The 25,144-nt window shown below is 33.8% G+C and overlaps 1 protein-coding gene across 3 annotated transcripts in view; it reads right to left on the bottom strand.

Moving 5' to 3' along the window:
* The window catches only part of ATRNL1 (attractin like 1), an 809,729-nt gene that overhangs the window by 511,205 nt on the left and 273,380 nt on the right, over positions 1–25,144 (bottom strand). For all 3 annotated transcript variants that reach the window (XM_038008819.2, XM_073019389.1, XM_007964178.3), the window contains one exon: positions 10,247–10,340. In XM_038008819.2, coding sequence (XP_037864747.1) covers positions 10,247–10,340 — 94 coding nt within the window. The remainder of the gene's footprint in view (positions 1–10,246; positions 10,341–25,144) is intronic.

The following is a 25,144-nucleotide window of genomic DNA, read 5'->3' as shown; positions in this document are numbered from 1 at the left end:
TTGCTCCATGCCATCTTCCAGGATCTGGGCTATTCCTAGCCTCTGCAATCTGTCAGATCCTCATCTTCCTCTCCACTGAACTGTTGAATGAGGAAACAGAGGGTGTATGGCACATGAGGTTTTTAAAAGCCAGGCCTAGAAGTGCTGGGTGTTACTTCTGTCCAGTGGACAGAGCCCAATAACATGACTTCCAACCTAACTGCAATGTAGGCTGGGAAATACAGCTGGGTTGTGTCCACAACGTTTTCAAAATTGGTGATGAAATGACATTCAATCTAATACAGTTTTGAGGGACAAGGTGTTGGTATAGAAAGACTGATGAGAGAACATTTAACTTCAAAAGTACATTCCTAAAATCCAAGAGCTTCAAATTCAATAAGTCATCCTCCAAAAGAACTCAAACATTTACCCGACATAGGAAGTTATATGCTCAAGTTAGACTTGTTACCAGAACATATTCCTCAAGGGTAGAAATTGGACAAAACCATATATGGTTTCACACTGGGCAAGCTTAAGATTAGTAACATGCTTTCTGAACTGATATTTTCAGATGTATGGCTTTTGCTACTGTCTCATAGCCTCTCAGTGAATAAATGTTTACAGAATAAAGCAAGCATAAGAGTTCCTCAAGTATCTTATATATTCGACATCAAGGCTGCTTAACTCATTATCACAAGGAAACCATTAGTCTTATCAGCAGTTGCAAATACAGCAACAAAACAACCTAGAAAAATCTTAACAATATTTAGTGTTGGAGGCCGGGTGCAGTGGCTCATGCCTGTATTCCCAGCACTTTGGTAGGCCGAGGTGGGTGGATCACTTGAGGTCAGGAATTTGAGACCAGCCTGGCCAACATGAAATCCCGTCTCTAATAAAAATACAAAAGTTAGCCAAGTGTGGTGGTGGGTACCTGTAGTCCCAGCTACTTGGGAGGCTGAGGCATGAGAATCGCTTGAACCCAGAATGTGGAGGTTGCAGTGAGCCAAGATTGTGCCACTGCACTCCAGCCTGGGTGACAGAGCTAGACTTTGTCTCAAAACAAAAAAAAATTAGTGTCAGTATTTGAAGACTATAGTCACTACTTATCCAATTGTGCTTATAAAGGTGATAATCTATGTGTAAGCAGGCTGTACAGCAAATTATTCTCCCTCTGTAGTCTCGATTATAACAATGTAGATTAAGTCACATAGAAAAAAGATGTACTTTTTATCCCCATTCCCCATATAGCAGACCAAAAAAAAAAAAAAAAGATGAGAGTAATTAGGAAAAATAAAGATTCAACAGATATTTTTTAAAATATAAAGTCCCTACTATGTGCCAGAATCTGTTCTAGAAAAGAAGGTACAACTTTGATCTTCCTAAAATGGAAAGGAATTCATTGGCATGATCATCAAGGCAATTTCACAAAACAAACAAACAAAAGAGACTTGATAAAAGATGGAGAAAAATGGGTAATAATCTTAGATATTACTGGCCTAAAGGTAAGCCAAGGAGGAAAAAAATGTTCAGGAAGATCTTCCTATGGCAACATTTCTCAAAATGTATCAAGAATTTTTATTTCACTATTTACCTATTAGTAGAATTTTGGTTCCCATCCCAGGAGTTTAGTCACCATATCCCAGATTTTGCTGTGCCCTAATTTTGAGAACCAGGGTCTAAAGCCTGAAATAAGTAGTTATGAAGAAGTTGTAAGATCAGTAAATGGCAAAGGTATAAGGAACAGAAAAGGGGAGCCAGTTATAAGTTAATTAACACAATTAAGATCCTGATTAATAATATTGCTATATATCTTAGGGAATTGTATTTTTAATTCCAAATGCCTTTGACAAGTTTATCTTCAATTGACTGTGAACAGAACGTAAAACAATTTTGAATCAACTCATCAATTTTAACTAATCTACCAACAAAATATCTAAGAGTGCCATTTAGAGTACTTTTCACCAGAAATCAATAAAAGGATCTGAGATCTTATATTAAACAGTGAAACAATCAACTTTTTTTGGCTAGAGAAAAACACTAATTTTTAAGGCCAGTGGTTCTGAGTGGGGATAAATTTGTGAGTAACAATTCATTATTTCCATAATTATGGAGTTCCACTGGGGTTTACTGAAAGGAATGAAAGAGAAACCAGGGGTGCAGACATCCTATAAACACACAAAGTAATTCCACAAAATAAAAAAGTGATCAAAATCTCATATAACTTTAGAATAACATGGCAGATGTTTAAGTAGGTGAAAAATGTGCTCATAAATATTTGAGCCTGGAATCTAACTCCATTTTACATATAAACACAAAATAGTTTTGCATATTTATAACACATATTGAATTTTCTAAGACTGCAACTATCATGTAAATTGAAAATCTACCTTTTATAATACCATTCAGAATTTGACCAAGATTTTCATTTTTTTTTTTTGTTTTTTTTTAAATTTATTTATTATTATTAAACTTTAAGTTGTAGGGTACATGTGCACAATGTGCAGGTTTATGTTTACTGCAGCACTATTCACAATAGCAAAGACTTGGAATCAACCCAAATGTCCATCAGTGACAGATTGGATTAAGAAAATGTGGCACATATACACCATGGAATACTATGCAGCCATAAAAAAGGATGAGTTTGTGTCCTTTGTAGGGACATGGATGCAGCTGGAAACCATCATTCTTAGCAAACTATCACAAGAACAGAAAACCAAACACCGCATGTTCTCACTCATAGGCGGGAACTGAACAATGAGATCACTTGGACTCGGGAAGGGGAACATCACACACCGGGGCCTATCATGGGGAGGGGGGAGGGGGGAGGGATTGCATTGGGAGTTATACCTGATGTAAATGACGAGTTGATGGGTGCAGCACACCAACATGGCACAAGATTTTCATTTAAGAAAATCTCATCACCAATAGCTATCCTGCTCACACACATCTGTGACTATACAATGTGTGTGGAGAATATTTGAGACACCTCTTAAGAGACTAAAAACAAAAACATATTAAATTAGTGCCAAATTTGAGTACTACTGAATTTCATAATATAGGAATTAAAATTATCATATTATTCCTGTCCTACATATTTGTTAAAATTTCATAGTGCTATAATATAAAATGTATGTAGTAGAAACTACATGGTAAAATTACTGTGGGGTAGATTGCAATTGTTTTTAAATAGGGGACTCTGATAATGTTCCAGAGGTCCACAATATGACTTGACTGGCTCTTATATTATTATTTCCTTTTCAAATATGTCCCCTGTTTCCTAAGACATGATGTAGTCTCTACAGTCTTTTTACATACTAGAAACAGAACGTATACATTGACATGTGGTAGGATTTCAAGAAAGAAAATATATTTTCTGTTAGATTTTATCACAATTCTGTCCATATTTTAAGCTAGGGAATTATTTTGGCACTACACTTATAAATAGGATCCAGCTCATATTTGAGAATATTATAATCCCTCATTTTCTCCATTTCAACAGCCTGCTATTTGTCTTGACATAAGATCTCTGATTTGCCATCTTGACTGGGTCCAGAATGAATGGAATTAGTTTCATGGGTTTCTTTCTCTTGGCCCCTCTCTACCTTACTGGCTCTTTCTCCACAGGTCAGGAAGCCAATATGAGAGATCTGCTGGCTGCTACATACATCCATTTTAATTATGAACTAAGGAACAGGGAAAATGACTACAGAGTGAGTCTGTAGATTTACTGTCTTCAATGAAACATATTTGGACTTAGATTTTATTTATTTCCTGGTCTCCATAAGTGCCCATTCTAATAAGGGGCTGTGACTATTCATCCTCTTATGCCAGTAATTAATTATGGCATAATTAATTATTAGAATAATTAATTATGAAAATCCATGAAGTTCTAGGGGGTGTTATTCCATCTCCACCAAGAACCACTAACCTAATAAATTGATGTTTCTCTTTTTCCATCCAAAATACATTTAGTTAGCACACTTACTGTGTATAAGACACAACAATGTTTTTGCTAAATTCTGTTGGAAATTAAATATTTTATGGTAACCTTAAATGTAAATGGGTTAAATGCCCCCAATTAAAAGACATAGAGTGGCAAACTGGATAAAGATCCAAGACCCATTGCTATGCTGTCTTCAAGAAACCCAATTCACATGCAATGACACACATAGCCTCAAAACAAAGGAATGGAGAAAAATCTACCTAGCAAATGAAAAAGAGAAAAAAGTGGAGTTGTAATCCCAGTTTCTGACAAAACACATTTTAAATTAACAAAAATCAAAAAGGCAAAGAAGAGCATTACATGATGGTAAAGGGTTCAATTCAACAAGAAAATCTAACTATCCTAAATATATATGCACCTATACAGGAGTATCCAGATTCATAAAGCAAGTTCTCAGAGACCTTTAAAGAGACTTAAGCTCCCATATAATCATAGTGGGAGATATTAACACTCCACTGACAATATTAAACAGATCACTGAGACAGAAAATTAACAAAGATATTCAGGACCTGAACTCAGCACTGGATCAAACCAAACGGACCTCATAGATATATGCAGGACTCTCCACTTGAAAACAACAGAATATACATTCTTCTCATCACTGCATGGCATATACTCTAAAATCAATCACATAATTAGAATTAAAACACTTTTCAAGAAATGCAAGAGAACTGAAATCATTACAGTCTCTTAGACCACAGCACAATCAAATTATATAGTTTTACATTTAAGTCTTTAATCCATCTTGAGTTAATTTTTGTATTAACAGTGTAAGGAAGAGGTCCAGTTTTAATTCTCTCTAATGATCAGTGATGTTGAACTTTTTTCATGAGTTTTGGCCACATGTATGTATTCTTTTGAAAAGTGCCTGTGTCCTTTGCCCAGTTTTTATGGGGTTGGTTTTTTCTTGTAAATTTGTTTAAGTTCCTTATAGATGACAGAAATTAGACTTTTGTCAGATGTATAGTTTGCAAAAATTTTCTCCAATTCTGTATGCTGTTTACTCTGTTGATGCTTTATTTTGCTGTGCAGAAGCTCTTTAATTAGATCCCATTTGCCAATTTTTGCTTTTGTTGCAATTGCTTTTGGTGTCTTCATCATGAAATATTTGTCCAGGCGTATGTCCTGAATGGGGTTGCCTAGGTTGTCTTCCAGGAAGTGTTAAGAGAGAAATTTATAGCACTAAATGTCCACATCAAAAAGTTAGAAAGCTCTCAAGTTAACAACCTAACATCATAACTAAAGAACTAGAGAACCAAGAGCAAACAAATCCCAGAGCTAGCAGAAGACAAGAAATAAACAAAATCAGAGATGAAATGAAGGAGATAAACACACACACACACACACACACACACACACACACACACACACAATACAATAAAAAGATCAATGCATCCAGGAGCTGGTTTTTTGAAGAAAATAATAAAATACATAGACCACTAGCTAGACTAACAAAGGAGAAAGAGAAGATTCAAATGAACACAATCAGAAATGACAAGAAGGGCACTACCACTGACCCCACAGAAATACAAACAACCACGAGAGAATATGATGAACACTTCCATGCACATAAACTAGAAAATCAAAAAAAAAGGATAAATTTCTGGACACATAAACCCTCCTAAGACTGAACCAGGAAGAAACAGAATTCCTGAACAGACCAATAATCAGCTCTGAAATTGAGGCAGTAATAAATAGCCTACCAACCAAAGAAACCCAGGATATGATGAGTTCACAGATGAATTCTACCAGATACACTCTCCTCAATAAAAAATTGAGGAAAAGGGACTCCTCCCTAACTCAATCCATGAAGAGAGCCTCATCTTGATATCAAAACCTGGCAGAGACATAACAAAAAAAGAAAATTACAGGTGGATATCCTGGATGAACATTGATGCAAAAATCCTCAACAAAACACTGGCAAACAATTCAGCAGCACATCAAAAAGCTTATCTACCATGATCAAGTAGGCTTTATCCCTGGGATGCAAGGTTGGTTCAACATAAGCAAATCAGTAAATGTGATTTATAATATAAATAGAACTAAAGACAAAAAGCAAATGATTATCTCAATAGATGCAGAAAGGGCTTTCTATAAAATTCAACATCTATTCATGTTAAAAACTCTGAGTAAATTAGGTATTGAAGGAACATACCTCAAAATATTAAGAGCCATCTATACCAAACCCCAGCCAACATCATACTGAATGCACAAAAGCAAGAAGAATTCTCCTTGAAAACCAGCACAAGACAAGGATGCCCTCTCTCACCACCCCCATTCAACATAGTATCTGAAGTTCTGACCAGGGCAGTCAGGCAAAAGAGATAAACAAAGTGCATCCAAATAAAAAGAAGGGAAGTCAAACTATCCCTGTTTGCAGACAACATGATCTTATATCTAGAAAACCCCATAGTTTCGGCCCAAAACTTCTTCAGCTGATAAACAACTTCAGCAAAGTATCAGGATACAATGTGCAAAAATCAATAGCATTTCTATACACCAACAACAGTCAAGCTGAGAGCCAAATCAGGAAAGAACTTCCATTCATAACTGCCACACAATTATGTGTGCCTAGGAAAACACCCAGGCAAGAGAAAGATCTCCACAAGGAAAACGAAAAACCACTGCTCAAAAAAATCAGAGCTGACACAAACAGAAATTCATTTTTAAGTTACAATTTTTGATGATCAGCTGTGTTTTGGGCCAAAACAAGATTGAGAATTATCATTGCTATGGCAAAATGAATAATTTGGTGCTCATCTAAATGAATATTTTGACTGTACTACTGATGTCCTGCCCACTGTGGCTGCCAATCCCTTCCACAAGGTACAACACAGGGAATGCTCTCTTGAAATGTTCACTTTTTTCCCCTAAGCAACTGGTGGAAGGGAATGGCAGCCACAATAGGTGGCTTGAAAACTCTACAAAGAGTATGCTTCTCCATACTCTTCCAATTTCTGTGGCTCCCAGGAGCTTCACACTATTGACAGTGTATACCTAATCCCTGCCAAATATCAACCACCCTAGCTGATCTCCTCTTATCAGTTTCCAGATGATTTCACTCCAGGTAAGCCAATGTTCATGCCTCATCTCTCTGCAGTCTATTGTCTCTCTTTAGATTTGTGGCCATTTGATTACCCTGTTTTCTCAGTTCTCCAATGGTTTCAAGAAAACTCATGAATTTGCAGTTTATCCAGCTTTTTTCCCTTTCATTGTAAGGGTAGAAGCGATATTTTTCCAGCTCTAAACATTCTTGAGCAAAGACCGGAAATGCTATGGTCATGTTCATTTTTACTTCTTTGCTTTTATTGATGCCGTTTCCCCTTGTTTCCTATTTTCTTTTCCCAGAAAGTTGATTTTATTACTCCTTCAGGTTCCAGTTCGAACATCCTCTGCTTAAATTTCCTTATCCTGCCAAAATAAATTAATACTTCCCTTTTCAATGCTCCATCAATACCTTCTTCATTCCATTCTATTAAATAAATTTATTGAACACTTACACTGTGGTATTGTTGCAGTGGTCCCCCCAAAACTTCACTCTAGTAAAGGATACAGACAAGTACACAAATAATGCAAGAAAAGAAATGAACAGATATGAAGAGAACCAATTTCAGTTTAGGATGGTTATTAAGAATATGTAAGGTATGACATCTGACTAAATACTTAAAACCAAACAGAAATTATCCTAATAAGTGGAAGGGGTTCATAAGCATATCAAATCACTAATGTAAGAAATTGATATAGTGTATTTTGGTCAGTGTCTTCACTGCTAGTCTGAGATACTTTCAGCAAAAACCATATGTTATTCATCTTTATTAATAGTATCAAGTACTCACTTAATAATTGTTTACTGATTTGAAGGACTAGCTCTCCTTCCTAACCTTTTTCTTTTTTCAGGTATAAGCACATTATAGCAATTAATTGCTCTAAGTATAATGAGCCTATTCTTTACTGTTTCATACTCAAAAGCCAAATAAACAAAAAAGTAAATGAACGGAATTCTGTGTACAAATACCACCTACAAAATACTCTTTACAAATTAGTATTCCATTATTATCCTCCTCATAAAAAACCATAAATGAGAATGGGGAAAATGTACTTTTATCATTAAGAACTACATAATTGATTTTCTAATATTTTGCACATATGCCAAATCTTATAATTCTATTTTAGCTAAGCTTACAAGCTCACTATTTCAATGAATTAAAATTCTACTTTCTTTTGTCTGTAAACAAAAATATGTTACTGTAATACTGTATCACAGAAATCATTATTATGGATAGTTATATGGCTATACTAGTTATGTAAAACTATACTAAGAAGATTGTCAGTGTTTACTATCATGGTAGAATCTCATATATTATTTTTATCTGTAATACTGCCACTATGGTCTATGAAAAATATTTTCATTGCTGCACACTGCTATCCGACCAACACATTTAATAGAAGTTAATCAAGAGAAACAACATTACTTATAACCAGAACCTGCTATTATTACATAATTTGAGGGAATAGGAGAGGATTGCACGAAAGAAGAATGTAGAGTTCCTGTTTAAAAGTTATTAAGAATTTCAAGACCATGATAGCAGAACACTAAACGAAGTGTGTTGTCCTTGTAAGTGTGGGAATCTGTATAAATTCACAGGCCACATGCCCATGAAGTTGGCCTTACTTATAATCAAGTTTTAGTGTTGCAAAGTATTAGCAGCATCCTTGATCTTAGAACAGAAGATTATGATTTAATTTCATTGGTTTTAAGACCAAAATGGCCTTCCTTAATAGGAATTTCGCCAAGATCTTTTGCTGTGAACTTGTATTTAATTTCAGAGACTATAGAGAAGGAATAAAAACTGATTGTGCTTACCTTGTCTGAATTTGAAAATCTGTAATACTTAGGTGGTTAGGCAAAGACATAATCACCTAACTTGAAACATTTAGAATAACTCTGCAACAAGTAATATATTTATTTTAAATAAAAATAAAAGGATCATTTTCCATGCTTAATAGACTCTAGGTATAAGTTTTTATATATTTATAGTTTTGAAGAATTCTTTATTAAACTTTCCCTATGTTTCTGTAATTATAATTGGGATTTATTATTTGTGTCAAATACAGTACATATATACCTAATATAAACATGTATTTGTACACATATAATTCAAAACCATAAAAATTTGATTTTAATAATATACATAAACCAGAAAAATAAAAAACAATTTAAATAGCCTAAAATGTTGCCTTTTAAAGTTAATTTTTGAAGGAAAATAAAATTTTAGAATAACAACTAAATGCTAAGACAAAAATCATTCATGAAAGTACAGAGAGGAGAGTAGCAATAGTGGGTTCCTGCATACTGAAAGAACAGAGAAAAGAGAGGAAGATGAACGTAAGGAACCAGCTGAAAGGGTTAAAGGACAAGAATTATCAGAATTAATAATAAATGGCTGAAAAAAGAAGGACATAGAGACATTATATTAGGCATAATGTGAAAGAAAAGTGTAAAGATAACAATGTAGATTTGATACATAAGATTAAGAATGCTTCTTTTTCTAGAAATGCAAAAGATAACACGTTCTATGGGTTTGTTTTAAAGCCTCAACAAAATTGTTATTTAAAAGGTTTAATTTTTAAAGAGAATTCATTAGATGCAAGTAAATTCTCAAAGGAAAATAAATCATTCTACCAAAAAGACACATGCACCTATATGTTCACTGCAGCACTATTCGCAATAGCAAGGACAGGGAATCAACCTAAAAGTCCATCAACAGTGGACTGGATAAAGAAAACGTGGTCCACATATACCTTGGAATACTACACAGCCATGAAACATGAAATCATATCCTCTGCAACATGGATACATTATCCTAAGCAAATTAACGTAGGAACAGAAAACCAAATACCACATGTTTTTGTTTCTAAGTGGGAGCTAAATATTGGCACATATGGACATAAAGATGGGAACAACAGACACTGGGAACTACTAGAGAGAGAGAGGCAGGAAGGGGAGAAAGCACTTTAAAATTATCTATTGGGTACTATGCACATTATCTTGAGATGGGATCAATCATATCCCAAACCTCAGCATCATGCAATATACCCATGTTAAAAACCTGCACATGTACCCTCAAATCTAAAATAAAAGTTAAAATTTGTAATAAAGGTATGCCTAACTAGCACAACACTAAATTAAAAAGTAAAACATAAAAATTACTTCAACAACACAAATTCAATCCACCAAAGTTCTAAAATGTCATTCTTACTTACAATTGACATTGGTCACCTTTTATTCCTTTAGTTGTGCAGAAACATTTTCCTGTGTGTAGATGACAGATATTTGCATGGCCACTGCATGTACAAGCTGTAAGTCAAAACCAAAATGATATTGAATATTCTACATCACAAACATGCACATTTCACATTTCAAGTATTATTATTACCTTATTTTTATGTCCTGTAACTTCCTCATGCCATCCAAAAGCTAAGGTTACCAGATAATATAAATTATTTTTAATTAAATGGAAGTAAATTCACTTTTCTGAAAATTTTGTGAAATTCCTTCAAGTCTTTTGGGGATATCCTGAAGTCTACTATGGATCTAAGTATTTATCTAATTCTTCTTTGGGCTTCTCTCCATTTTCACTTTGGTATATTTCTTTAATAAAGTGAGTTTCAAAGCGTTAGTGCAAGAGCTTTGGACTCAAACAGCTTGACTTCAAAATTTACATCTAAAATCACTATATGACCTTGGACAATTTACTTAATCTGTTTATGCTAAATTTCTTCATCTGTAAAAGAAGAATAACAGCACTTAGCTTTCAGGATTGATGTGAAAATTAAATGAGGTAATGTAATTTAAGACACCTAACACATATTGAGCACTTAATAATTGGCAGGTATTACTTCTACTGTTATTACTACTGCTAAGATACTGCTAAGAATAATACAAATATAGCTATAAATTGTGTTTTAAAAAAGAACATCTATGTATTTCCTTTAAATTCACCCTTTTAAGCTTCTGAGATCATCCTCATCCTTTTAGAGTATCCTTTTAGATCATCCTTTTAGAGTACTAGATGAAACTTTCCATTTTGTAAAAGTTGCATGATTAATTTGGTACATATAAACTTGTCTCCTCTCACTTTGCAATCCTTTCTTAAAGAGCACTGTTCAATTATTTAGGACATAAACCTCACACTTTATTGTGTGCAACATCCAGTCAATTGGTAGATTTTAATTTCTACATGTATAATCTCTCTTGTATCTGACCCCTCCTTTTCATTCTAACAGCCACCACAAAGTATTTTCATCCACTTTCTTTTACTGACAACAATATAATCACATAGCAGATATCTTTGCCTTCAATATTTCTAGGTTACAATTCATTCTCCAATCCAATAACACATTCTATAGAGACAAGGCTGATGGTGTCACTAACCCTTTCAAAAACACCTAATGAGAACTACTGCTGTTCTTGTACACTGCCAGTTAGCTAAACCATTCTACTGACAAAAATGAAATGATATGATCTTTTCCTGAATTGTATAGACACATAAAATTAAGTGAATGAGTCAAAATGTCCCAATGTTCAACTTTTTCATTATTTTTCTTCCAATATCAATAGTAACTCTAACATATATGCTAATGAATTAATAAATGCAAACAAATGTAACCAGATAATCATATTGCTAGTTCAATTGAGTCTCTGAAAGAAAATAGATACTGTATACCTAAGTGACGTATAAGACCAATATGAACATTTTCAAAAGAAGAGACTAAAACAAAGGTCAAAACTAGTAATCTTTGAATCAGATAGAGTCAATAAAAGAGGCAAAAAGAGTGAAAGGTGGAAAGACTGGAGGAGGATTATCAGAAAAGCCCACTTCAGTGTTAGTAATCCAGTTTTCTGCCTGCCAAGGAAGTCGTTGTCTGTCCTCTTACACAAGCCTAATGAGTGGGACTTCACAGAAGTTTTTGAAGAGTCTGCTGTGGGTCCCCTTAAAATTGAGGTTGTATATTAGAGGAAATTTTGAATTAGGTGTGACCAGCTATGGCTATTTAACTGAGGTAGAAGGACAAATAGAAACAGTTACTTTTAGGAAGCATTTGTACTAACACTGAAGTCAAGAAAAAGAAAGTATATTTCTTCCAGCTAGCCAGCATCTACTTAATATTCTGACCAAGAGGATTGTCTGGAAGCACTGGAGGACTTCAAATGAAAACCAAAGTAAAAGTTGCTAGAGCAGGAAGAAAGTATGTGTCTCCCACACATCATGAGAATTGCCTCTAGAAAGGTCAAAACTCAGAAGAGAACCCAAAGACACCTACGTGAGAATGGATCAGCCATTGTGCATCTCTCACATAGAGGACCTTAACTAAATATGACAACTATTCTTCACACATAAGACTGTAATTTTCTCCTCTCCCCTAGAAAGATAAAAAAATTATTGAGTCAGGAAAGGAGGAAAATCCTAGGTTAAGAATGAAAGAACATATAGAATAGAGGAAAAGAGAAAATTTGGCTTCAAAATATGTTCAGAATTCTTACTTTTATCTGATCTAGATAATTTTAATTATTTATTTACACACGTTTGCAAATTAATTTCTCTGGAGTTCCTTATATTAACTAAGAGTGAGTCTAGGATTTCATACAAGATCAAGGGAAAAATGTATTGCACTGAATACATTTTAAAAGGTCAGTGACAGAGAAAACTATTGTATTTTGATTATACTCTATGTCTGGCTTGGGAATGATATAAATTGCATTTATATAAGAAAAAATCTGAAAAAAACATAAATATTGCTTATTATTTTTGTGAAGACAAAAGATTATGGTGGTGATTTTAAGTGGCATGTATATTTTCTGCTTATAAAACTGTTGGTAATTTATATAATGGGATAATTAAACTATCTAATTTAAGGACTAGATTTCTAATGCTACCACTTGTATCGATCTGTGTGTTGCTCCCTTAACCTATCTTACTGCCTCTTCCTACCAGAAGTAGCCACTAGCCTAAATTTTATGTTCATCAATTCTTTGTTTTTAAAAACCAGAATATATAAATCATTTATAATATTTAACTTGCCATTAGCAAATGAAGATTACTGCAACAAATTCCTAAAAATAGTACCAAAAAATGGGTCCTGATGACAATACAATTAAGTCAAAAATGAATAATAAACAAATAAAACTCTACTAAAACCCCCATATATCTGGATAAAAAAAAAAAAAAAAAAAAAAACTCTAGAGGAGTGATTTTAGGAAGATAGTGGAATAAGACTTTCTAGTGTTCATCTCTCATAGAAACATCCATTTGAAAAACTATCCATGCATGAAAATACCTTCCCAAAAGCTAAGGAATCCAGAAGTCCAAAAGAAAAAAAAAATGCATTGAAGAGGGTAGAAAAGCCAGTTTAACATTATCCATATTACCTCTCCCAAAAGCCCAAGCAGCATAACACTAAGCAAGATATCCGCAAGTCAGGGAAGAAGAATGAAATAAGCACTCAACTTTTCACTGGACGGCAGTACCAGGCCTGCCTCTCTGCACCCAGGGCCAGGCATGACCCCACAGTCCCAAGCTCTATGCTGGCCAATGCAGTATCAGAATCCAGACTCATCCCACTACCCGACTAGTCCCTGCATTGTCAGGCTCCAGGCCTTAACACAATAAAGGTCACATATTCCACAATTACTTTTGCATCAACCTATGATATGCCCACAGCTAACATCATACTGAAAGGTAAAAAGTTTTAAGTTTTTTTCTATAATCAAAAAGAAGAGAAGGATGTCCCCCCTTACCACTTCTGTTCAATGTAGTACTAAAAGTTCTAGCCATAGCAAACAGATAAAAAGAAGAAATAAAGGGCATCCTAATAGGAAATTAAAAAGTTAAATTGCTTCTGTTTGCCGATGACATGATCTTGTCTACAGAAAACCCTAAAGATTCCACCAAAAATATGTTAGAACTGATAAAGAAGTTTAGTAAAGTTGCAGAAAACAAAATCCACATACAAAAATCAGTAATATTCCTTCACACTAATAATGAACTAACTGAAAAAGAAATTAAGACATCAATACCATTCATGATAGCATAAAAAATACTTTGAAGTAAATTTAACCAAGGACTTAAAAGATTTAAATACTGAAAACCACAAAGCATTAAGGAAAGAAATAGTGAGTGACTTATATAAATGGAAAGGTAGCCCATGTTCATGGATTGGAATAATTAATATTGTTAAAATGCCCATGCTACCAAAAGTAATCTACTGATTCAATGCAATTTCTGACAAAATGCCAATGGCATTTTTCACTGAAAGAGAAAAAGCAATTTTAAAATTCATATGGAAATTAAAAAGATGCCCAGTAGCCAAAGCAATCTTGAGCAAGAATAAAACTGAAGGCATCAAACTATTTGACCTCAAAATATACTACAAACCTACGTTAAACAAAACAGCATAGTATCAACATAAAAAAAAGGAACATCAACCAAAGGAACAGAATATAGAGCCCAGCAATAAACCCAAGTACTGACAATCTACTGATTTTTGACAAAAGTGTCAACAACACACAATGGAGAAAAGACAGATTCCTGAATAAATTATGCAGGGAAAACTAGATATTCACACGCAAAATAATGAAATTAGACCCTTATTTGATACATAAAAATCAACTCAAAATGCACTAAAGACTTAAAGGTAAGACCCGAAACTGTAGAAGAAAACATAAGAGAAATGCTACATGACATTGATCTGGGCAAAAATTTCTTGGTTTTCCCAAAAGTACATGCAAAACAAAAGCAAAAATAAACAAATGAAACTGCATCAAACTAAAAATCTTAAGCACAACAAAGGAAATAATTAATAAAGAGACAATCCACATATTGGGAGAAAATATTTACAACCCACACATCTGGTAAGAAGCTAATATTCAAAATACATTAGAAATTCAAGCAACTCAACAGCAAGAAAATAAAGAACACAATTTTAAAATGGACAAAGGACCTAAATAAACTTTTTGTAAAAGCAGACATACAAATGGCCAATAGGTATATGAAAAAATGTGCACTATGACTAATCATTAGGAAAATGTAAATTAAAATGACAATGAGTTATCGCCTCACACCTGTTTAAAATGGCTATTATCAAAATGATGAAATTTAACAAATGCTGGCAGGGATGAGCAGAAAAAGAAACCACGTGCACTGTTGGTGAAAATTTAAAATAACCGTCAATATGAAAAGGGTTTGGAGAGTCATCCGAAGAGTAAAATTACAATTACCATATGGTCCAGTAACTCCTCTTCTGGGTATATATCCAAAGGAAATGAAATCAGTATGCCAGAGAGATAGTTATACTCCTGTGTTCACTGTAGTACTATTCACAATAGCTAAGATATAGATGCAACCTAGGTGTCCATCATTGGATGAAATATATATATACACACACATACACACACACACATTTGAATACTATTCAGCTTTTTTCTTTCTTTTTTTTTGAGATGGCGTCTTGGGCTGAAGTGCAATGATGCAATCTTGGCTCACTGAAATCTCCACCTCCCCGGTTCAAGCAATTCTCCTGCCTCAGCCTCCCGAGTAGCTGGGATTACAGGCACCCGCCATCGCTAATGCCCGTCTGGCTAATTTTTGTATTTTTAGTAGAGACAGGGTTTCACTATATTGGCCAGGCTGGTCTTGAACTCCTGACCTCATGATTCGCCCTCCTTGGCCTCCCAAAGTGTTGGGATTACAGGTGTGAGCCACTGCACCTGGCTTCAGCTTTTAAAAAGACAAGATGAATTAATGCTAAATGAAATAAACCAGGCACAAAAAGACAAATACTACATGATCTGAATTATATGTGGGATCTAAAAAATATCAAATTCATAGAAGAAGAGAGTAGAATGATGATTACCACAAGACAGGGTTAGGAGAGATGGAAGGGGAAAGAGGAAAGGCTGATCAAAGAGCACAAAATTTCAGTTAGGGGGAATATTCTTTAGTAATCTACTGGACAAAATGTATGTTTCAAAATTACTAAGAGTAGATTTTAAATGTTATTAACACAAAAATAATTAGTTTAGTTTCATCCTTCCAAAATGAAAACATATATCAAAATGCCACATTTTACCCCATAAATATATAATACATATAATTATTATTTGTCCATTAAAAATTAAAAATTAAATTCAAAACATAAAGAACAAAGGTGAGTAATGGAACACAAATACAAATCTCCATAAATCTAAATATTATTTTTTAATTAAAGAGCAGAGAAACACATCACAGAGAAATAAGCACAACAAATATGATACTCATTATAAATAATGTGTATATATAACATACATGAGAAAAAATAACCTATCAATAATAACAATGAAGATGAATAGGCTTAACTTATATATTTTGTCTCATAAAGTACAACCAGCTACATGCTCTAAAGTAGACCCACATTTAGAACCAAGTGACTCAGAAAAACTAAGAATAAGAGATAGAAAAGGTTTACCAGGCAAACGGAAACCATAAGAATGCAGAGATTACAAACCTGGTATCAATTAAATTATAATAAAACTTAACCCAAAAAGGCATTAAATATGACAAAGACCTTTTTAGTACCAAAGCTAAAAGTTACCGTGAATATACAACAGTTATGAATATTTCAGTGACAGATAACAAAGCAACTATGTTTACAAGCAAAATCATAGAAGATATAAGGAGTAAGGAGACAAATAAAAAGACTTTAGCACACCACACCAAGTAGAAACCAGCACACCACTCTTAGTACAAAACAGTAGATACAAAATATGAAAAACTGTAAAAGGCCTAAAGAAAATAATCACTAAGTTAGATATTATAACAAGATAGCCGAACAGATTTCAGGCTTATGCCTTGATACTAAACAATACACCTTCTTCCCAACTACACATAAAACATTCACAAAACATAATCATGTATTATGTCACAGGAAAACACCAGTACCTTACACAAAGTGGTAACGACGCTTCATCACACAGTAAAACTAAAAATGTACAATAAAACACAGATTTGATGTGTGATGATGATGATACTATATATCATAAGGTAAGTAGTAGATTTATAGTAGTGATATGAGTGATCAGATTCACAATAGGCAGTAGTCAGTAAGTGGAAACAACCCAAAGGCCCATCAACTTATGAATGATAAAATATCCATACAATGGAATATAATTCAGCAATGAAAAGAAATAAAGTACTAATACATGCTACATAAATGAATCTAAAAACAAAATGCAGTGAAGAAAAGCCAAACACAAAAAATTACATATTGCATGACTCAATTTATAGGAGATATTTAAAACAAGTAAATCCATAAAGTCTGAAAGCAGATTTGTAGCTGCCCAGGGCTGGGTTGTTTAATGATTATCGGTTTTCTTTTGCAGTGATGGAAATGGTTGGAAATTGATACAGGTGTTGCCTGCACAACACTGTGAATGTCCTAAACGCCACTGGATTGTAGACTTTGTAATAGTTAATTTTGTGTTACCTGAATTGTACCTCAATAGAAAACAATTATATTAATAGAGTAATAACATGCAACTAGAAATTGAAATTAACATTTGTTGGGGCTCAATCGGCTGTGGGAAAAATATTAGAGATTTTATATAGATAAAATTTATCTATCTCTATAAAATGTTAGAGATAGAGATAGACACAAATCTTGAAAGGCCAAGAAGTTTGCATAGCTTCGGTAATAGAACTGGCTGGCTAAAGGTGACCTAGTCTCTTTACTGTTAAACAAATTAAAGTAGCAACAAAGGAAGGCAGGGTAGTTTACCTAGCTAGCTTGTTTACTCATGTGATATTAAGACTAACCTTTCATGTACCTTGGGTGCTTAAGTGCTTTTTACTGGAGAAGTCCACAGTGTCAATTACCTTCTACTGGTGATGACTCAAGCCTTTGTTAATCAGTCTTACTGAATAAATGCAAGTCTCACTAGCTGATCAAGGCAGTTGCAACTGTTTACAGTACTCGGTGGGGAGTGTGTAATCAGCTTGAATACCCTCAGCTGGATTGGCAAAGCAGAATATCTCTGTCAAGTATATGTTATTCATCCGTCACCCGGTCAGGGGTCTACAAGGGACAGACCCCCGGCAGCTGGTACCCCTGTGAAAGGAGCGCTGCTGCAAACATTAATGTCATTTATTAGCAACAAGTTGTGAAATATTTAGAGAAAAATTTAACAAAATATGAGCAAGCTCTATACACTGACAACCATATCTACTGAAAGGATTTTTAAATATCTAAATAAGTGGATATACCATGCACATGAATTGGAAAATTATATATTGGTAAAGTATCATTTCTCCCAAAATTTATATAATAAATTCTATAAAATTTCAATGAAATTCCAGCCAGCTTTTTTGTAGAGACTTGCAAGCTACTTCTAAAACTTATATACATCTTAAAACATGAAGGGAAAAAAAGCATTTAAAAAAGACGAAGACAGAAGCCTTGAAAGACATAATTTCAAGATGTGCTTTAAAACTATAGCAATTAAGAAAGTTTGGTAATGACATTAGGCCAAAGAGAGTGATCAAAGGACCAGAAGAGAGAAGACAGAAACAATCCTACACATATTCCATCAATTTAGTTTTCAACAAATGTGCTGAGGTAATTCAATGAGAAAAGAGTTGCCATTTCAACAAATGGTGCTGGAACAACTGGATATCTGTATGGGAAAAAAGGAACCAGTATCACAACCTACACACAAATTTTACTCAGAATTAATCACAAATTTACATGTAAGAGTTAACACTAAACAATCTCTGGAAGAAAAAACAGAGAAAAAAATTTTGCATCCTTGGGGTAGGTAACGATTTCATGCATGTGATACAAAAAGTATAAAATACCAAAGAAAAAATCATATATTATAATTTATCAACTTTAAAATGTCTTCATTTTATAAGAGATACTCTTAATAAAATGAAAAGTGAAGTCATAGGCTGAGGGAGATATTCACAATCCATATATCTGAGGGAGATCTTTTATCTGAAATATTATAAGATCTCTTAAAATTTAACAGAAAGGAGAAAACTAGACCAGTTTTTAAAAGGAGACAAAAAATCTGAATAAATACTTCACACACACAAGCAGAAAAGACAGACAACTTGCTAATAAACACAAGAACAGATATTTAATGTCCTTAGTCATCAGACAAATATAATTGTAAATCAACAAGACATATCATCAAACACATATTATAATGGCTAAAATGTAAAAGATTGATAATACTAAATGTTGACAATAAAATGAAACACTAAAATCCTTATAAACTGCTGGCAGAAATATGCAATGATACAATTACTTTGAAAAACAGTTTGACAATTTCCTATAAGGTGAAGCATAGCTTTACAAATTTATGATGGTACAAAAAGCAATTCCACTCTAAGGTATTTACCCAAGAGAAATGCAAGACATGCACACATACACTTACACATAAATATTAAGAGTAGTTGTACTGCTACTTACTAAAAACTAGAAACAAACCAGGCGTGATGGAATAAACAAAATGTGGTATATCCAGACAATAAGATACTACTCAGCAAAAAAAAAGAAATTAAAATGCTGAGTGAAAGAAATCAGAAACAAAAGTGTCTATTTTATTTTATGTATGCAAAACTTTAGAAGTGACAAATACAGTCACTAGCAAGGATCATCAAACTATGCATGAGCCAAATCTAGCTTGTCTCATATTTTTGTATGACCCACAAGCTTAGGGTAGACTTTTAAAATGTTTAATGGTTGAAGAAAAAAATGAAGAAAAATGCCTAACATGAAAATTTCATGAAATTCAAATTTTAGTGTATATGAAATAAGTTCTACTGGAATATAGCCACATTCATTTGTTTAGATAATACACATGACTGCTTCCATTTTATAGAAGCAGAGTTGAGCTGCTGCACACAGACCAAATGGCCCATAAAGCATAAAATATTTTCTTAAAAGAAAAAAATACCTATATTTGTGACCAAAAAAAATTAAAAAGCAGGCAGTATTTGGCTGCACCTTGGGGCAGGTGAGGAAGTGATGGGGAGGAGATACAATGGAAACTTTTGGGGTGAAAAAAATGTTTAACTTGATTGTGGTAGTGGTTCCTTGGGTATACAGAATTTGACAACATTTACCTAAGGGCACTTTTAAAGAACATGCACTTAATATTTATAACTAATTCTATAAAGATAAAATATATATAGTTATGACAACATGATGTTCCTTGGTAGGGAACTGAGAGAAGTTAATATATTTATGTTCATTCGATTGCATAGGTTTTGCATCATTTAGTCCTTTAATAACATAAAGTCACATTTTTTCAAATATGAAATGAAGATAATACTAATTAAATAATTTTAATTTTAAGACCTGTACTGTTAGATTGTGCCTATTTATAAATGCAAAATAATATATTTTAAATTAGGTTACTTTTTGATATTTTCCTTGCTTCTCAGTCGATACCAAGTCAGCTAAAGTACAATTATTTAAAGGGCATCAAAGAAAGTGAAACTTACATAAAATAAACAAAACTGCATTTTTTTAAGTCTGTATTTGGAAAAGGTAACTAAATTTTACAGTATTTGAACATACATCATGCTGTCTTTACTTCATTTATTTTGTCAACAAATATTTATTATCTTAATTTAAAAAGTAGCATAATTTGTTATAAATAACATTTTATGATAGATGCCTCACATATCCAATTTAAAATATATTTCTGAATATTTGTATATTTTTGGAAGCAGTACCAAGTATGATATATTCAATGCTGAATTTTGCAATTTTCTTATGTGACCCTTGATTTGAAAAGGTATCAATCTTATGCCTATAGCACAACTGGAAATGTTTCATTGATAACATACTCAATTTTATAAATATAAACTTACAAACATAAATGCAGTAAGGGGAAAATGTCTGCAAGTCTTACACACATATATAAATATCTAACTATACAAGTAGTTAATCTAGCATGCATATTACTTTTCTGAAATTACATACAGACACAAACCATACAGACACACAAAGATATGAAGATTTTCTCACCCAGTCATAATTATTATTTAAAAAAAATTTTTTTTATTATACTTTAAGTTCTAGGGTATATGTGCACAATGTACAGGTTTGTTACATATGTATACATGTGCCATGATGGTGTGCTGCACCCATTAACTTGTCATTTACATTAGGTATACCTCCTAATGCTATCCCTCCCCTCTCCCCCCACTCCACGACAGGCCCGGGTGTGTGATGTTCCCTTTCCTGTGTCCAAGTGTTCTCATTGTTCAATTTCCACCTATGAACGAGAACATGCGGTATTTGGTTTTCTTTCCTTGCGATACTTTGCTGAGAATGATGGTTTCCAGGTGCATCCATGTCCCTACAAAGGACACGAACTCATCCTTTTTTATGGCTGCATAGTATTCCATGGTGTATATGTGCCACATTTTCTTAATCCAGTCTATCATTGATGGACATCTGGGTTGGTTCCAAGTCTTTGCTATTGTGAATAGTGTCGTAATAAACATATGTGTGCATGTGTCTTTATAGCAGCATGATTTATAATCCTTTGGGTATATGCCCAATAATGGGATGGCTGGGTCAAATGGTATTTCTAGTTCTAGATCCTTGAGGAATCGTCACAGTGTCTTCCACAATGGTTGAACTAGCTTACAGTCCCACCAACAGTGTAAAAGTGTTCCTATTTCTCCACATCCTCTCCAGCACCTGTTGTTTCCTGACTTTTTAATGATTGCCATTCTAACTGGTGTGAGATGGTATCTCATTCTCATTTTGATTTGAATTTCTCTGATGGCCAGTGATGATGATCATTTTTTCCTGTGTCTGTTGGCTGCATAAATGTCTCCTTTTGAGATGTGCCTGTTCATATCCTTTGCCTACTTTTTGATGGGGTTGTTTTCTTCTTGTAAATTTGTTTAAGTTCTTTGTAGATTCTGTATATTAGCCCTTTGTCAGATGGGTAGATTGCAAAAATTTTCTCCCATTGCATGGCGTGAACCTGAAAGGTGGAGCTTGCAGTGAGCCAAGATCACACCACTGCACCCCAGCCTGGGCGGTCAAGTGAGACTCCATTTCAAAAAAAAACAAAATTTCTCCCATTCTGTTGGTTGCCTGTTCACTCTGATGGTAGTTTCTTTTGCTGTGCAGAAGCTCTTTAGTTTAATTAGATCCCACTTGTTAATTTTAGCTTTTGTTGCCATCGCTTTTGGTGTTTTAGACATGAAGTCCTTGCCCATGCCTATGACCTGAATGGTATTGCCTCGGTTTTCTTCTAGGGTTTTTATGATTTTAGGTCTAACATTTAAGTCTTTAATCCATCTTGAATTAATTTTTGTATAAAGTGTAAGGAAGGGATCCAGTTTCAACTTTCTACTTATGGCTAGCCAGTTTTCCCAGCACCGTTTATTAAACAGGGAATCCTTTCCCCATTTCTTGTTTTTCTCAGATTTGTCAAAGATCAGATGGTTGGAGATGTGTGGTATTATTTCTGAGGCCTCTGTTCTGTTTCATTGGTCTATATCTCTGTTTTGGTACCAGTACCATGCTGTTTTGGTTACTGTAGCCTTGTAGTATAGTTTGAAGTCAGGTAGCGTGATGCCTCCAGCTTTGTTCTTTCGGCTTCGGATTGTCTTGGCAATGCGGGCTCTTTTTGGTTCCATATGAACTTTAAAGTAGTTTTTTCCAATTCTGTGAAGAAAGTCATTGGCAGCTTGATGGGGATGGCATTGAATCTATAAATTACCTTGGGCAGTATGGCCATTTTCACAATATTGATTCCTCCTATCCATGAGCATGGTATGTTCTTCCATTTGTTTGTGTCCTCTTTTATTTTGTTGTGCAGTGGTTTGTAGTTCTCCTTGAAGAGGTCCTTCACATCCCCTGTAAGTTGGATTCCTAGGTATTTTATTCTCTTTGAAGCAATTGTGAATGGGGGTTCACTCACGATTTGGCTCTCTGTTTGTCTGTTATTGGTATAGAGGAATGCTTGTGGGTTTTGCACATTGATTTTGCATCCTGAGACTTTGCTGAAGTTGCTTATCAGCTTAAGGAGATTTTGGGCTGAGACGATGGCATTTTCTAAATATAAAATCATGTCATCTGCAAACAGGGACAATTTGACTTCCTCTTTTCCTAACTGAATACCCTTTATTTCTTTCTCCTGCCTGATTTCCCTGGCCAGAACTTCATCATATCTCTGATGAACATCGATACCAAAATCCTCAATAAAATACTGACAAACTGAATCCAGCAGCACATCAAAAAGCTTATCCACCATGATCAAGTGGGATTCATCCCTGGGATGCAAGGCTGGTTCAACATACGCAAATCAAAAAACATAATCCATCATATAAACAGAACCAAAGACAAAAACCACATGATTATCTCAATAGATGCAGAAAAGGCCTTCGACAAAATTCAACAGCCCTTCATGCTAAAAACTCTCAATAAATTAGGTATTGATGGGACATATCTCAAAATAATAAGAGCTATTTATGACAAATCCACAGCCAATATCATACTGAATGGTCAAAAACTGGAAGCATTCCCTTTGAAAACTGGCACAAGACAGGGATGCCCTCTCTCACCACTCCTATTCAACACAGTGTTGGAAAACGTATGTTTTAATCAGGAATGAAAGAGGAGACATCACTACCAACTTTACAGAAATCTTCAACAAATTATTAGCAAAGCAAATTTAGGCAAACATATTGAAAGATTCCCACCATAATCCAGGGGGCTTTATCCTAGGAAAATAAAGTTGGTTTCACATACAAAAATCAGTAAACACAGTGTACCACACTAAAAGAAAAAAGACCAGTAGAGAAAACAAAAAGAAAAAAAAAATAACCCAATAAATACAGAAAAATTATTTTGAAAAATCCAACATTCTTTCATCATTAAAAATACTCAACTAGAAATTAAAAAGAACTTCCTCTCTATTTCAATTAAACCCACATGATACTGGCATAAATATACAATGCATATCAAAGGAATGAAATTAAAAGTCCCAAAGGAAACCATTACATTTATGGACAATTGATTCTTGACAAGGGTACACAAATATGGGTACTTGATAAATAACATGGGCGTTTTTTTTAAAACTCACATCTAACCTCATGCTTAACAGTAAAAAACAGAATCTTTTCTCCCACTGCAATTAGGAACAAGAAATGGATGCTTGCTTTTGCCACTTAGTTTCATTCTTGTACTGGAGATTCTTACCAAATCAAATAGCTATTTAAAAAAAAAGCAAAGAAAACAACTAAAAGTATCCAGACTGGAAAGGAAGAAGTGAAGCTATCACTACTCACATATGACATGATCTTGGATAGCCTAAAGAATCCACAAAAAGTCTATTAGAACTAATAGATTAGTGAAGCAAGGATACCAAATCAATGTATAAGCAGGATACAAAATCAATGTAGAAAAGTCTATTGTACTTCTATATACTAGCAATAAACAATGTGAAAATGAAATGAAAAAGACAATTTAATATAAAATAGCATTAAAACAAAATTCTCATGATATAATTTAATAAAAGAAGTACAAGATGTACTGTGAAAAATTATAAAATATTGTTTAAAAATTAAAGATGGTATAAATAAATTGAAAGACAGTCCATGTTCATGGATAAGAAGAATATTGGTAAGATGACTTATAAATTTAATCTATACATTTCAGGTAATCCCTAGCAGAATTTGAACTGTCTCATTTGTAGAAAATGACAAGCTGATTCTAAAGTACACATATAAGTACAGGGAGTTTCATATAGCCAAAAAATTTTTTAAAGAAGAATAAAATTGGAGGACTCAGCCATCCCAATTTCAAACATCACTACAAAGCAACAATATTAAAACTACATAATACTGGTATAAATATAAAATGTGTATAAATGGAAGAACACTGAAAGTCCAAAAATAAACCATTACACTTACGGCCAAGTGATTCTTGTCAAGGGTGCCAAAATAAGTAAATGGTGGAAGAATAGTCATTTCAACAAATGATGGCAGGACAACTAGATACGCACATGTTTTAAAAAAATAGGGTTGGACTCCTACACATCAGACTATGCCCTAAACATCACTCAAAATATGTAAGACATATAAACATAAG

This window comes from Chlorocebus sabaeus, chromosome 9 (assembly GCF_047675955.1).
Source record: "Chlorocebus sabaeus isolate Y175 chromosome 9, mChlSab1.0.hap1, whole genome shotgun sequence".
Taxonomy (NCBI): domain Eukaryota; kingdom Metazoa; phylum Chordata; class Mammalia; order Primates; family Cercopithecidae; genus Chlorocebus; species Chlorocebus sabaeus.
Note: the sequence above shows the minus strand (reverse complement) of the source record. Positions and strands in the feature narration are given on the sequence as shown.